At 43.5% G+C, this 12,916-nt stretch overlaps 1 protein-coding gene across 1 annotated transcript in view; it reads left to right on the forward strand.

Annotated features, from left to right (window-relative positions):
- LOC142255816 (C-Jun-amino-terminal kinase-interacting protein 4-like) overlaps positions 1 to 12,916 on the forward strand; it is a 665,059-nt gene that overhangs the window by 395,287 nt on the left and 256,856 nt on the right. Inside the window, exon 13 of the mRNA XM_075327263.1 lies at positions 11,126 to 11,179. Coding sequence (XP_075183378.1) covers positions 11,126 to 11,179 — 54 coding nt within the window. The remainder of the gene's footprint in view (positions 1 to 11,125; positions 11,180 to 12,916) is intronic.

Below are 12,916 nucleotides of genomic sequence, written 5' to 3' on the forward strand. Positions count from 1 at the left end.
TTTCAATGGGGGAAAGAGGGTGATTTGAACTTTTTTTTTTTAAATTTTACTAGTCCCCCTAGGGGGCTATAGCGATCAGCAATCCGATCGCTGATCACTATCTGCTGATCACAGCTATACAGCTGTAAACAGCAGAAATAGTCACTTTCTTTTTCCCTCTGCTCCCGGCCGAGGAAAAACGAAAGTGAAACTTCGTAGCTGCAGGCGTCATCACATGACCCTGTGCTACGATGGCAACCACCGATAGTCACGTGATCACGCACGTGACTTCCGGTGGGGGCGGCGGTAAGTAAAAAACATGGCCGCGCACATTTAGATCTTGCTGCCAGACTTTGGCAGCAAGATTTAAGGGGTTAATGGCCGCGGGTGGAAGCGATTCCACCCGCGGCTAGCAGGCACACATGTCATCTGTTGAAAACAGCTGATATGTGTGCCGACCGCCGCCGCCTGCCCGTGGCAGGGGGCGGAGCTTAACGGGACACGCTCCATGACGGATATATCCGTCCATGGTCGTGAAGGGGTTAAAGAAGTTTTGCGCAGTTGTCTTTTTGGATTTCTGCCACTCGTGTAATGGGAACCCGGATCCAGAAAAAATGTGTCCTAAGCCCATCCCTCCGTGTTGGTTCACTTCCTGGGATGAGGCCGTGTGATGTCCTCTGGAATGATGCAAAGATTGTTGAGGAAGTTCTAAGGATTCATTGTGGGCTGTCGTCACGTCAGTTGTAGCTTGTTTGGCTGCTTATCTGGCTGGCACATCAGTAGAGCTGGACTTTCTCCTTGGACTTCTTGGTGTCTCCCTGGTTAGATGGTCTGTCTCTTTTCTCTGTACCCAATTCTTCTGATACTGTAGCTTTCTTACTGGTCTGTAAGATGGATCAGAGGCCGTGCTGCGTTTTGCTCTTTTCTTAGCTGTAACAGAGGGACTTATGATCCTATTGTGAGTCATATTAGCCATTTCAGATGTTAGTCTCTCAGGAGGCCTTGATCTTCTTAGAGTTTGATGTTCAGAAAGTTCAGAAGGGACAGATGCTGTATCCCGGGCATTCTTCAGCAATTCGTCTAGCTGGACCTGAATCCATTCCAGCCTACAAGTCAAAGCGGCAGCCTGAATGCTCCTCAGCAAGGCATCCAAACTGCTAGTTCAGTCTTGGAGTCCAGAACAAAGGAATGACTCCTTAACATGGGACCTATTCCTTATATGACCCCTGCCCCCATCCTCCTGCTCGCTAACCCCCCACCACATTTCTTAGGTAAAAGCCCACCCCTTACTCATTAACCCTTTCCTGGATCTCTCACTGCCTCAGTCATGTACGTTATGGCTATATGCTTTCACTCTGCTGTATGCCTACCCCACATTTAGCTTAGTTCTGACCTTATTTTAGGGAGAATAGATGTGGGGCGTTCTTCTTCTTCGTTTTTTTTTTGTGTGTATTGTACTAGAATAAAGGTTGTCATGTTCTACATCGTTTTTTCTCTCTATAGTGTACATCCTGCACACCAATAATTCTATTGTAAGCTAACATGCAATTTCATTTGTGTTTTTTTTTTTTTTTTTTTACTACTGTACAGTATTTTTTAGTAGTGGACTGTAATATATAAATACAGTACGTTATTTTGTATTACTGTAATAAGTTTGTATAAATACAGTAAATATTTTTGGGTTGTGGAAGGCATTGTCTGAATTTCAATTATTTCCTATTGGAAAATTCACTTTGATATACTGTTAGGGTACATGCGCACGCTGCATTCTGGGTTTGAAAAAAAAAATACACCCTCTGGCAGACTTTGACAAATGTAAACACTGTGTTTGGCAAAAAAAAAATGCAGTAAAAATGCATTTGTTTTCGATGCGTTTTGCCTGCGTTTTGGAAAGTGCGTTTTTAAAGAAGAAATAGAACATGATTGGATAGGATTTGATAGGTAGAATACATAAATAGATAGAGGGGTAGTAGATAGAAAAAATAGGTAGAAATAATAGCATGACTGCCCACGAACAGCAGTCCGAGACAGAGTCATGCCATGAGAATGAACTCAGGTGAACCTCTGAGGTCAGTGCCAAGACACAGGCAGTAGTGCGGGGCCCGCAGCTGTGACGTCAGGGCTTCACCTGAGTTCACTGTCATTGTGCGGCTCTGTCTCTGTGTCGTGGCCTGATTTGCGGTCACAGGTGAAGGACTCACCTTTCACCGCAAATCACCTGAGTGAGGGCATCCCAGATCGTGTGGCTGACTTTAGTCACTCAGGCGACTTGCTGTCACAGGTGGAGGACTCCAGCTGTGGCCGCGGGTAACCTGAGTGACCTCACCTTTGATAGCGCAACTCACTTCAGTTGCTGCGTGGAGCTCACAGAGAGCGGTCGTGCTCTATGGCCACTTGCTGTCAGCTTCCGATGTAGTGGAGCTGAAAGCGGCGTGGGACCTCATGTGGATTACGTCGGACCTGGAGGGGTGTTTTGGTAGGTTAATAAAGTGGTGAAAGAGGGTGGGTTTTTTTCGTCTTTTATTCCAAATAAAGGATTTTTTCGAGTGTATGTGTTTATTTACTTTCACTTTGCAATAATTTGCATATTCCCAGTGCCTTCTGGGATAAGTGAAGAGTCACCGCGAGCTCAAGGAGAACCGGGTTTTGGCCGTTACAGCCGGAAGGAAGACTTCTGAAAACCGCGCGCCGCTAGGCGCGCGAGTTTTATCCTGTCTTCTTCATTGTGAGCGTGAGTGAGCAAAGTGTGAGCAAAAGTAAGTGTGAGTAGAATTGTTTGTATTTAGTTGTTTAATTACTTAACATTTGTTTAGTGCTATCCCCATTAGAAAATGTGCTCCACTATTGCTAATGCGATCCAGTGTACATCTTGTCTCATGTATGCAGTCCTTGAAAATCCGTTCGAGGGTGCATACTGTTGTTCGAGATGTGCGCAAGTTGCACATTTGGAAGCCCAGATACTGGATCTAAATGAGCAGCTGGCAACTCTGAGATGCGTTAGCAATATGGAAAGGAGTTTGCTGCTCACTGAGCAGCAGCTTGCTGGGTCAGATGTGGGGGAGGATCGTAGTAGGGAGCGGCAGGACGGTGAGGTAGGTAGCTGGGTGACAGTTAGAAAGGGGGGTAAAGGGAAAAGTGCTAGGAAGGCTAGTCCTGAACTGACACACCCCAATAGGTTTGCAAACTTGGCAGATGAGGGGGATGTCATTACAGGGGTAGCATTGCTGCAGCAAGGCATGACCTCTGAATGCCAGAGGAGTGTCTGCTCCAGTAAGGGGGGGAATAGGAGTGCAGGGCAGGCAAGACAGGTACTGGTAGTGGGTGACTTAATTATTAGGGGGACAGATAGGGCAATCTGTCACAAAGACAGGGATTGCCGAACAGTGTGTTGTCTTCCTGGTGCTCGAGTTCGGCACATTGCTGATCGGGTTGACAGATTACTGGGAGGGGCTGGGGAGGACCCAGCGGTCATTGTACACATTGGCACAAATGACAAAGTTAGAGGTAGGTGGAAGGTCCTTAAAGATGATTTCAGGGAATTAGGTTGTAAGCTTAAAGCATGGACTTCCAAGGTGGTATTTTCGGAAATACTACCTGTGCCACGAGCCACACTAGAGAGGCAAAGGGAGACCAGGGAGGTTAACAAGTGGCACAGGAATTGGTGTAGGAAAGAGGGTTTTGGGTTCCTGGAGAATTGGGCCGACTTTTCAGTTGGCTACAGATTCTATGCTAGGGATGGGCTGCATCTTAATGGGGAGGGTGCAGCTCTGCTGGGGCAGAAAATGGCTAGAAGGTTGGAGGAGTGTTTAAATGAATTTGGGGGTGGTACGGGGGGAAGGGTTAGGACAGTTAATACAGTAAGCAGGAATACAGGTACAGAGTCATACGTAACGTGCATGTACACTAATGCCCGAAGCCTCACAAATAAGGTGGAGGAATTAGAATTAATATTGTTGGAAGAAAATTATGATATAGTGGGGATATCAGAGACATGGCTGGATGAGCGCTATGACTGGGCTGTTAATTTACAGGGTTATAGCCTATTCAGGAATGACCGTACAAATAAGCGAGGGGGAGGTGTGTGTCTATATGTAAAATCATCCTTAAAACCCATCCTGCGTGACAACATATGTGAGGGTACTGAGAATGTAGAGTCCCTATGGGTGGAGATAAGGGGGGGGGAGAATGAATAATAAAATACTGATAGGGGTGTGTTATAAGATGCCGAATATTATGGAAGAGGTTGAGAATCTCCTCATAAAGCAAATTGATAAAGCAGCGAGTCTCGGAGAGGTAATTATTATGGGGGACTTTAACTATCCTGATATAAATTGGGGAACAGAAACTTGTAGTCCCAGCAAAGGAAATAGATTTTTGATAACAATGAAAGATAATTACCTTTCACAAATGGTACAGGACCCCACAAGAGGGGGAGCACTACTAGACCTTGTACTAACCAATAGGCCAGACCGCATATCAAATATACAAGTTGGGGGTTACTTGGGAAATAGTGATCACAAAATAATAAGTTTTCATGTATTCTTTAGTAAGAGGTATAGTAGAGGGGCTACAAGGACACTAAACTTCAGGAAAGCAAATTTTAAACGGTTGAGAGATGATCTTAGTGCAATAAACTGGGATGATGTACTAAGTAATAAAAGTACACAAAGCAAATGGGAGACTTTTATGAATCCTGAATAGGGCTTGTGCAGAAAATATACCCTATGGGAACAAACATGCTAGAAATAGGAAGAAACCCCTATGGCTAAATAGAGCTGTAAGGGAAGCAATAAAAGAAAAACAGAAAGCCTTAAAAGAATTAAAGAGGGTAGGTAGTGATGAGGCATTATATAATTATAGAAAATTAAATAAAATATGTAAAAAGCAAATTAAGTTAGCTAAGTTTGAGACAGAGAGACTCATTGCAAGAGAAAGTAAAAATAATCCTAAAATATTCTTTAACTACATAAACAGTAAAAAACTGAAAAGCGATAGTATTGGCCCCCTTAAAAATAGTCTTGGTGAAATGGTGGAAGGGGATGAGGGTAAAGCCAACCTGCTGAATGAATTTTTTTCTACGGTTTTTATACAAGAAAATGCCATGGCAGATGACATGACCAGTGATGCCATAAATTCACCCTTGAATATTACCTGCTTAACCCAGCAGGAAGTACGCCGCCGCCTCGAAATCACTAAGGTTGACAAATCTCCGGGCCCGGATGGCATACACCCCAGAGTACTACAGGAATTGAGTTCTGTGATAGATAGACCATTATTTTTAATCTTCTCAGATTCCTTAATATCAGGGTCGGTACTGCAGGACTGGCGCATAGCAAATGTGGTGCCAATATTCAAAAAGGGGACAAAAACTGAGCCGGGAAATTATAGGCCGGTAAGTTTAACCTCTACGGTTGGTAAAATCCTTGAGGGGTTCTTGAGAGATGCTATACTGGAGTATCTCAAGAAAAATAACCTTATGACAGAGTATGAACATGGGTTTATGAGGGATCGATCCTGTCAAACTAATTTGATCAGCTTCTATGAAGAGGTAAGTTCAAGCCTGGACCAGGGAAATGCAGTGGATGTTGTGTATATGGACTTTTCAAAAGCTTTTGATACGGTGCCACACAAAAGGTTGGTACATAGAATGAGAATAATGGGGATAGGGGAAAATATGTGTAACTGGGTTAAAAACTGGCTCAGTGATAGGAAACAAAGGGTGGTTATTAATGGTACGTACTCGGACTGGGTCTCAGTTCATAGTGGGGTACCACAGGGGTCAGTATTGGGCCCGCTTCTTTTCAACATATTTATTAATGACCTTGTTGGGGGCATGCGGAGTAGAATTTCAATATTTGCAGATGATACTAAACTCTGCAGGGTAATCAATACAGGGGAGGATAAGTTTATATTACAGGGAGATTTATGTAATTTGGAGAATTGGGCTGAGAAGTGGCAATTGAAGTTTAATGTAGATAAATGTAAGGTCATGCACTTAGGTAGAGGAAATAAAATGTATGATTATGTACTTAATTGTAGAACACTGGGTAAAACACGCACAGAAAAAGACTTCGGTGTATGGGTGGATGGTAAACTTCACTTTAGTGGACAGTGTCAGGCAACTGCTGCCAGGGCTAATAAAATAATGGGATGTATTAAAAGAGGTATAAGTGTTCATGAAAAAAATATAGTTCTACCTCTGTACAAGTCACTAGTGCGACCGCACTTAGAATACTGTGTACAATTCTGGTCACCGATATATAAGAAGGACATAGCTGAACTGGAAAGGGTGCAGAGAAGAGCGACCAAGATTATTAGAGGAATGGGTGGGCTGCAATACCAAGACAGGTTATTAAACTTGGGGTTATTTAGTCTGGAAAAACGAAGGCTTAGGGGGGATCTAATCACAATGTATAAATATATGAGGGGACAGTACAGAGACCTTTCCAAAGATCTTTTTACACCTAGGCCTGCGACTGGAACACGGGGGCATCCGCTACGTCTTGAGGAAAGAAGGTTTAATCATAATCACAGACGAGGATTCTTTACTGTACGAGCAGTGAGACTATGGAACTCTCTGCCGCATGATGTTGTAATGAGTGATTCACTACTAACATTTAAGCAGAGCCTGGACGCCTTTCTTGAAAAATTTAATATTACCAGTTATGTATATTAGATTTTTTGACAGGGTGTTGATCCAGGGAACTAGTCTGATTGCCGGATGTGGAGTCAGGAAGGAATTTTTTTCCCCATTGGAACTTGTTTGTCACATTGGGGTTTTTTTTTTTTTTTGCCTTCCTCTGGATCAACATGTTAGGCTACGGGTTGAGCTAGATGGACTTAGAGTCTCCCTTCAACCTTAAAAACTATGATACTATGATACTATGATACTTACAGGTTAATCATGGGGGATGACTCATAGATGCCTGCCATGATTAACCTAGGACTTAGTGGCAGCTATGGGCTGCCATTAACTCCTTATTACCTCGATTGCCACCGCACCAGGGCAATTCAGGAAGAGCCGGGTAAGGTCCCGGGACTGTCACATCTAAAGCTGCTGGCTGATATTTTTAGGCTTGGGGGCAGCTTAAAAATGATAGGCCTCCCCAGTCTGACAGTACCAGCCAGAAGCTGTGTGGCTATTGCTTGGCTGGGTATCAATTGGGGGGGAACCACACGTAGTTTTGTTTTTTTTTTTATATTTATTGTACTGCACGTTATAGACCCACCCACCGGCAGCTGTGATTGGTTGCAGTGAGACATCTGTCACTCAGCGTGTGGGTTTATCTGACTGCAACCAATCATAGGTGCCGGTGGGCGGGGAAGCAGTGAATATGAGATGAGAAGACGCTGGAGCAGTGTGACAACCAAGTAGCGCCGCGCCGGTGATCGGTGACTATGAAGGAGAGAGCGAACGAGAGAGACCGAAAGACCTGCATTTTTGTTGACAAGTATGCATCCAAAATGCAGTGCAAACGCACAGCTAAACATTTTGGTTGCGTTTTCATACACCTGATTTATTTCAATGGGTGGAAAATGTTCACAAAACGTAATGATTAAGTGACATGCTGTTTTTTATTTTTTTTTTTGCAATGATTTTGACAAATATTTGACAAACAAAATGCTGCCTAAAAAAAGCAACGTGCGCATGGAATTTTCTTACTTCTCATAGACTTTGCTGGGGAAGCACAATGCATGCATTTTGTCAATGACACAGTCGCAGGCAAAAAGCAAACGTGGGCACATGGCCTTAGAGTGACTTGGTTTAAGAGAACACTGTTACGTCACCGCCGGAGTCTGCTCCAGCGACTTCTGCTCCGATCGCTAGGCGACGCCGTGTTCCTGCCATGGATGGTGCTGGTGATGGGAGAGGAGTTGATGCCAGTGGCACCGGTGGGCGCAGGCTCCTATCATCCACTGGGCTGGGTTATCTTGGGATCTGCAGTACCGCTGGCTTCGCTAACTATGGGTGGCATGTGTCTTCCAGCTGAAGTTGCCAGCGTTCAGCTACAGCCAACGGGAAGACACCACAGCCTTCTTATTCCCCCTCCTGTCACATGACCACTGCCAGAGATAGTTCTGATTTTCCTGGCTCCTGTTACGTCCTATTCGGTTTGGTTATTCCTGTGTGCTGACTTCTGCGTGTTTTCTGACTACCCTCCTGCCTACTGTTTCTGTACCTCGCTTCCCGATCCGGATTTGACCTCTGCTACGTTTGCTGACTACGTCATTGCCTGCCGATTCTGTCCCTGTTCCGCAATTCCTGGTTTGACCCTGCCTGACTACTCCATCGGACTGCAGCCTTCCACAGGTAGTTATCACCAAGGCCCTGTGCAATTCCAAATCCCTGTATAGGGGTTAAAGGGTTTCAGGGTTCTGAGGGTCCTGCTTGGTGAGTGGCTTCCCTCTAGCCTCCCCATTACAGCCCATCTGAGTCTATGGATCCAGGCAGGCGTTACACACACCTTCGGAACGAATTATGCTCGTAATCCAAATTTCCACTGTATGTAGTATGTAAACATATAGATATCCGTAAAAAAAGGGGGGAGGCTGTTCCCATTTATTTTCAATACTTTTCCATCCATTGCAGCATTTTTACAGCCCTCCCAGGCCTACTTCCAAGGTCCTCTGGAAAACTATTTGCGTTTTCCATTGACTCAGTGACTTGCATTGGGTTCATTATTCGGTACAAATTTATTAATAGTAGACATTATTTGGTTTTAATAATCCAAACCTGAATATTTTAATATTTTTTAATCTCTAATTAGGGGAGCTTAAACTGTTTTCGGCACACACAAAAAAAAATCCTTTTTCAGTTCATTTATTATAGTTCTCTCTGTCTTCACTCTTCTAGATAAGATTATACCTAAAGGCCCAGTCACACTAAACAACTTACCAGCGATCCCAACAACGATACAACCTGATAGGGATCGCTGGTAAGTTGCTAGGAGGTCGCTGGTGAGATGTCACACTAAGCGATGCTCCAGCGATCCCACCAGCAACCTGACCTGGCAGGGATCGCTGGAGCATCGCTACACGGGTTGCTGGTGAGCTGTCACACAGGCAGATCTCACCAGCAACCAGTGACCAGCCCCCAGCCAGCAGCGCCGCGTGGAAGCGATGCTGCGCTTGGTAACTAAGGTAAATATCGGGTAACCAACCCGATATTTACCTTGGTTACCAGCGCACACCGCTTAGCGCTGGCTCCCTGCACACCTAGCCACAGTACACATCGGGTTAATTACCTGATGTGTACTCTGCTACGTGTGCAGGCAGCAGGGGCCGGCTTCTGCGGACGCTGGTAACCACGGTAAACATCGGGTAACCAAGAAGCCCTTACCCTTGTTACCCGATATTTACCTTCGTTACCAGCGTCCGCCGCTCTCACACTGCCAGTGCCGGCTGCCTGTTCCCTGCACTCCTAGCCAGAGTACACATCGGGTTAATTACCCAATGTGTACTGTGGCTACATGTGCAGAGAGCAGGGAGCCGGCACTGACAGCTGAGAGCGGCGGACGCTGGTAACGAAGGTAAATATCGGGTAACCAAGGTAAGGGCTTCTTGGTTACCTGATGTTTACCGTAGTTACCAGCGTCCGCAGAAGCCGGCTCCTGCTGCCTGCACATTTAGTTGTTGCTCTCTCGCTGTCACATACAGCGATGTGTGCTTCACAGCAGGAAAGCAACAACTAAAAAATGGCCCAGGACATTCCGCAACAACCAGCGACCTCACAGCAGGGGCCAGGTTGTTGCTGGATGTCACACACCGCAACATCGCTAGCAACATCGCTGCTACGTCACAAAAGTTGTTCCTTAGCAGCAATGTTGCTAGCGATGTTGCTTAGTGTGACGTGGCCTTAGGAATACAAGCCCAGTAAATATTCTTATCAAATGCATCACAGGTTTGTAACTCTCAAGCCGTGCTTCTGCAATCTCCCAAAAAGGGGGCGCTAAGGTGTACTTCCACTCAACCTCTGTTAAGTTTGAGATGACTCCTGGTCAGAACACTTGGTTCTTCTAATTTTTGACCAGTGGTTTTTCAAAGTAGTTACTCTCAAATAGATATTCCAAGGGGTCCTTTTCAGACTACCGTTATTTTGGCCATAATATCGACTAATACCTCAGATATTTTGTGTATATTTTTCTGCACATAACATTTTATACAAGGTCCAGCCAGGCCCCTTTATGTTTGATACTTGCATAATGGAGTCCCCGTCCCTATTTGGTGCACATAAGTACAGGGCAGCCCGTCTGGTCGAATAGTATGGGAGTGTAATAGGCTGCTGATTAGGATACTATGCACCTGTAAGTGTTAACGGCGCCCTATACAAGCCACTAGTGTGCAATTTTATTATCTAACGATCACCACCTCCATGTTTGGGAGTTGTGTGAGTGATTTGCTCCTCTTGCACCTGTGATGTCTCCATCTATTGGGGGTCTGGTTGCATCCTGGTAGTGCATTAGTTTTTTTGGCATGAGCAGTTCACCACTACTTTATCCTGCTGTGAGTACCCTTTCAGAAATAGCCCATTTCTGCAATTCTCTATATTCTTACAGTGAACTTGTATCTATCTACAAACATATTGCAAGATGTTTACTTAAAATCTGTTCCTCTTTTCCAAGATGGAGAATCCATCCTATTCATTCTACTGTAGATCTTAAACTCTGAAACGTATAAGTCAAACTCTGTCCAATCCCCATCCTGCCCCAGTTCTGCCCACTTTTTCAAATTATTAGCACAGTTTTGAGTTGTGACAAAATTTTGTGACTTTTCAATAATGGTGTAAGACGAGCTTAGATTAATCTCTTCCTGAGTGGTAAAGTTCTTGCCTGCAAGCATTGCCCTTAAGACTCTACTGACCGAATCTCTAAAATATAAAATCAGTATCTTTCAGGAGCAAAGGTATCTGGATGTTCATGACTAAAATATGTTACCATTCCTAATGATTAAGAATATGTTTAGTGTATGTGTAATCTGAATTACATAAAGCCTAGCTTTCATACTTTGTATTTTAAGTGACAATTTATCTGAAAGCGTATACTTCTGATCAATATTTGTCTTTATGGCTATGAATATACTTTTATAATTCTTTGTATAGCCATTTTGCTTAATTTTGTCAACATTTTTACTGTATCTTTTGTTGCAGGGCCTCCAAAGAAGTACAATATGCACAGATGAAAAAATCTTCCTTCTGGAAGGTGTAAGTGTACATTGCTTTAACTACACATTTTTACATCATTTATTTCACAGGTAAGATCATAATATTCCTGTGAGGATTATTGAGTTTTTGTCTGATTGCAGCTCATACCGTCATCCCCAGGCATTGAGGTCTCCGACCCTTGAAGAGTGGTCTGGGGTAATGGCCGACCTTTATAAGACGGAAGGCCTGACAGTGGAGATGAACTGCTCAACAGAAAAAAATTCCTAAAGATTTGGATTCCTTGGGTTTTGTTCTTAGGGATCTAAATGTAGGAGAGTCTATTCCCTAGTTCCTGTTGGAGCCTCTCACTTCCCCAGCCAATCCCTATGTGTCTTTCTGGGGGCTGGCCTGGGGGTCCAGAGTGAGTGAGGCCCTTCATCTGCACAATGGCTCCAAATTGAGTGCTTCTCCCCTCCCCCTCCTTTTTTTTTTCCTTCTTAGTTATCATTCTTCCCTACCTCTCTTTCTCTTCTTCCCCCCTTCCCTCCTACCACCTTCGGCCCATCTCCTCCTCTGTATTTCTTCTTTCCTCATTTTTCCCTTACCTCAGGAAGTATTGTTGACTTTTCAGTTAATTCAATTTCTTGACGTATATTGAGGGTCTTGAACTTGGCCATAGTAATCGGTCTCTATTTGACCTATCGCTTATACTCGTAGAGCTATACTGTTATTGATGTTTCAGTTTTGCTACATGTTATATGTATGGTCACCTTTTCTATTGCTTTAAAAATGTGATAAAAAGAGATTAAACATAATATTCCTGTAATAAGGGTGTGCTCACATTAGCATATATTAAATCGTCTAGATTCTCAGACAGAAAAGTTGGTATCATGCGTTTTTTCCCCCCCACCTTTCATCCATATGTCATGCGAGTGCTGCGAGTGTGTTTGGTTTTTTTTTCTCACAAAGAAAAATAAATTACACAATGGCATAGCATTCGCATCACATACAGATGCTAGGCGAGAAAAAAAACTTAGGACACTGGCATAGCACTCTCATGAAATATAGATGCTAGGTGAGGAAAAAAAAAACGCTTGACACTGTCCTGACACTTGCCAACTTTTCTGGCTTGCACCAAAATATCTGGTTAACGTGAAATCACTCTGAGGGAAGACTAGAGTACATTTTTGACACATTTTTGTAACTTTTTAAAAAAGTCATAGTTGATGAATCAAGCAAACAACTCTGGAAATACTACACTCTGCCTACAAAAACAACAAAAATACCCATAAATGCTTAAAAAATAGACTTTAAAAAAAGGTGCATACAGCAGGTGAAAAAATTAACTGGTATATAGTGATTTTGGTGTCAATGATGTCTAAAAGTTTTATATTAAGTTTATGGTGCCGATTAAAGGGGTTATCCGGCTTCTTTGACATTTTTTTTTTATTTCCCTATTGGGCTACATTGGGGCAGGTAAGTAGATAGAAGTACACAAGAGAAAAAGAAAATGTGCAAAAAGTGGGATCACCAGAAATGACCATGTAATATCATTTTATTATATCAAAAAAGACATACAAACACACAGATGTTCATTAAAAACAATTAAAAAGCAAAAAGCTTGTACAAACATTTGGTGCCAATGGTATATGCAACCAAAATACACCCCACCCTCTCAGCAAGCCAAAGAAAAACCCCACATGATAAATCAGAGCAAGTGTGATAGCCAAAAACCTTGTTCAATCAATAACAGGCAGTAAGCATAGCATGCTAAATGAGACACCAGCAAACAAAAAA

The sequence above is a fragment of the Anomaloglossus baeobatrachus genome, chromosome 11, assembly GCF_048569485.1.
Source record: "Anomaloglossus baeobatrachus isolate aAnoBae1 chromosome 11, aAnoBae1.hap1, whole genome shotgun sequence".
Taxonomy (NCBI): Eukaryota; Metazoa; Chordata; class Amphibia; order Anura; family Aromobatidae; genus Anomaloglossus; species Anomaloglossus baeobatrachus.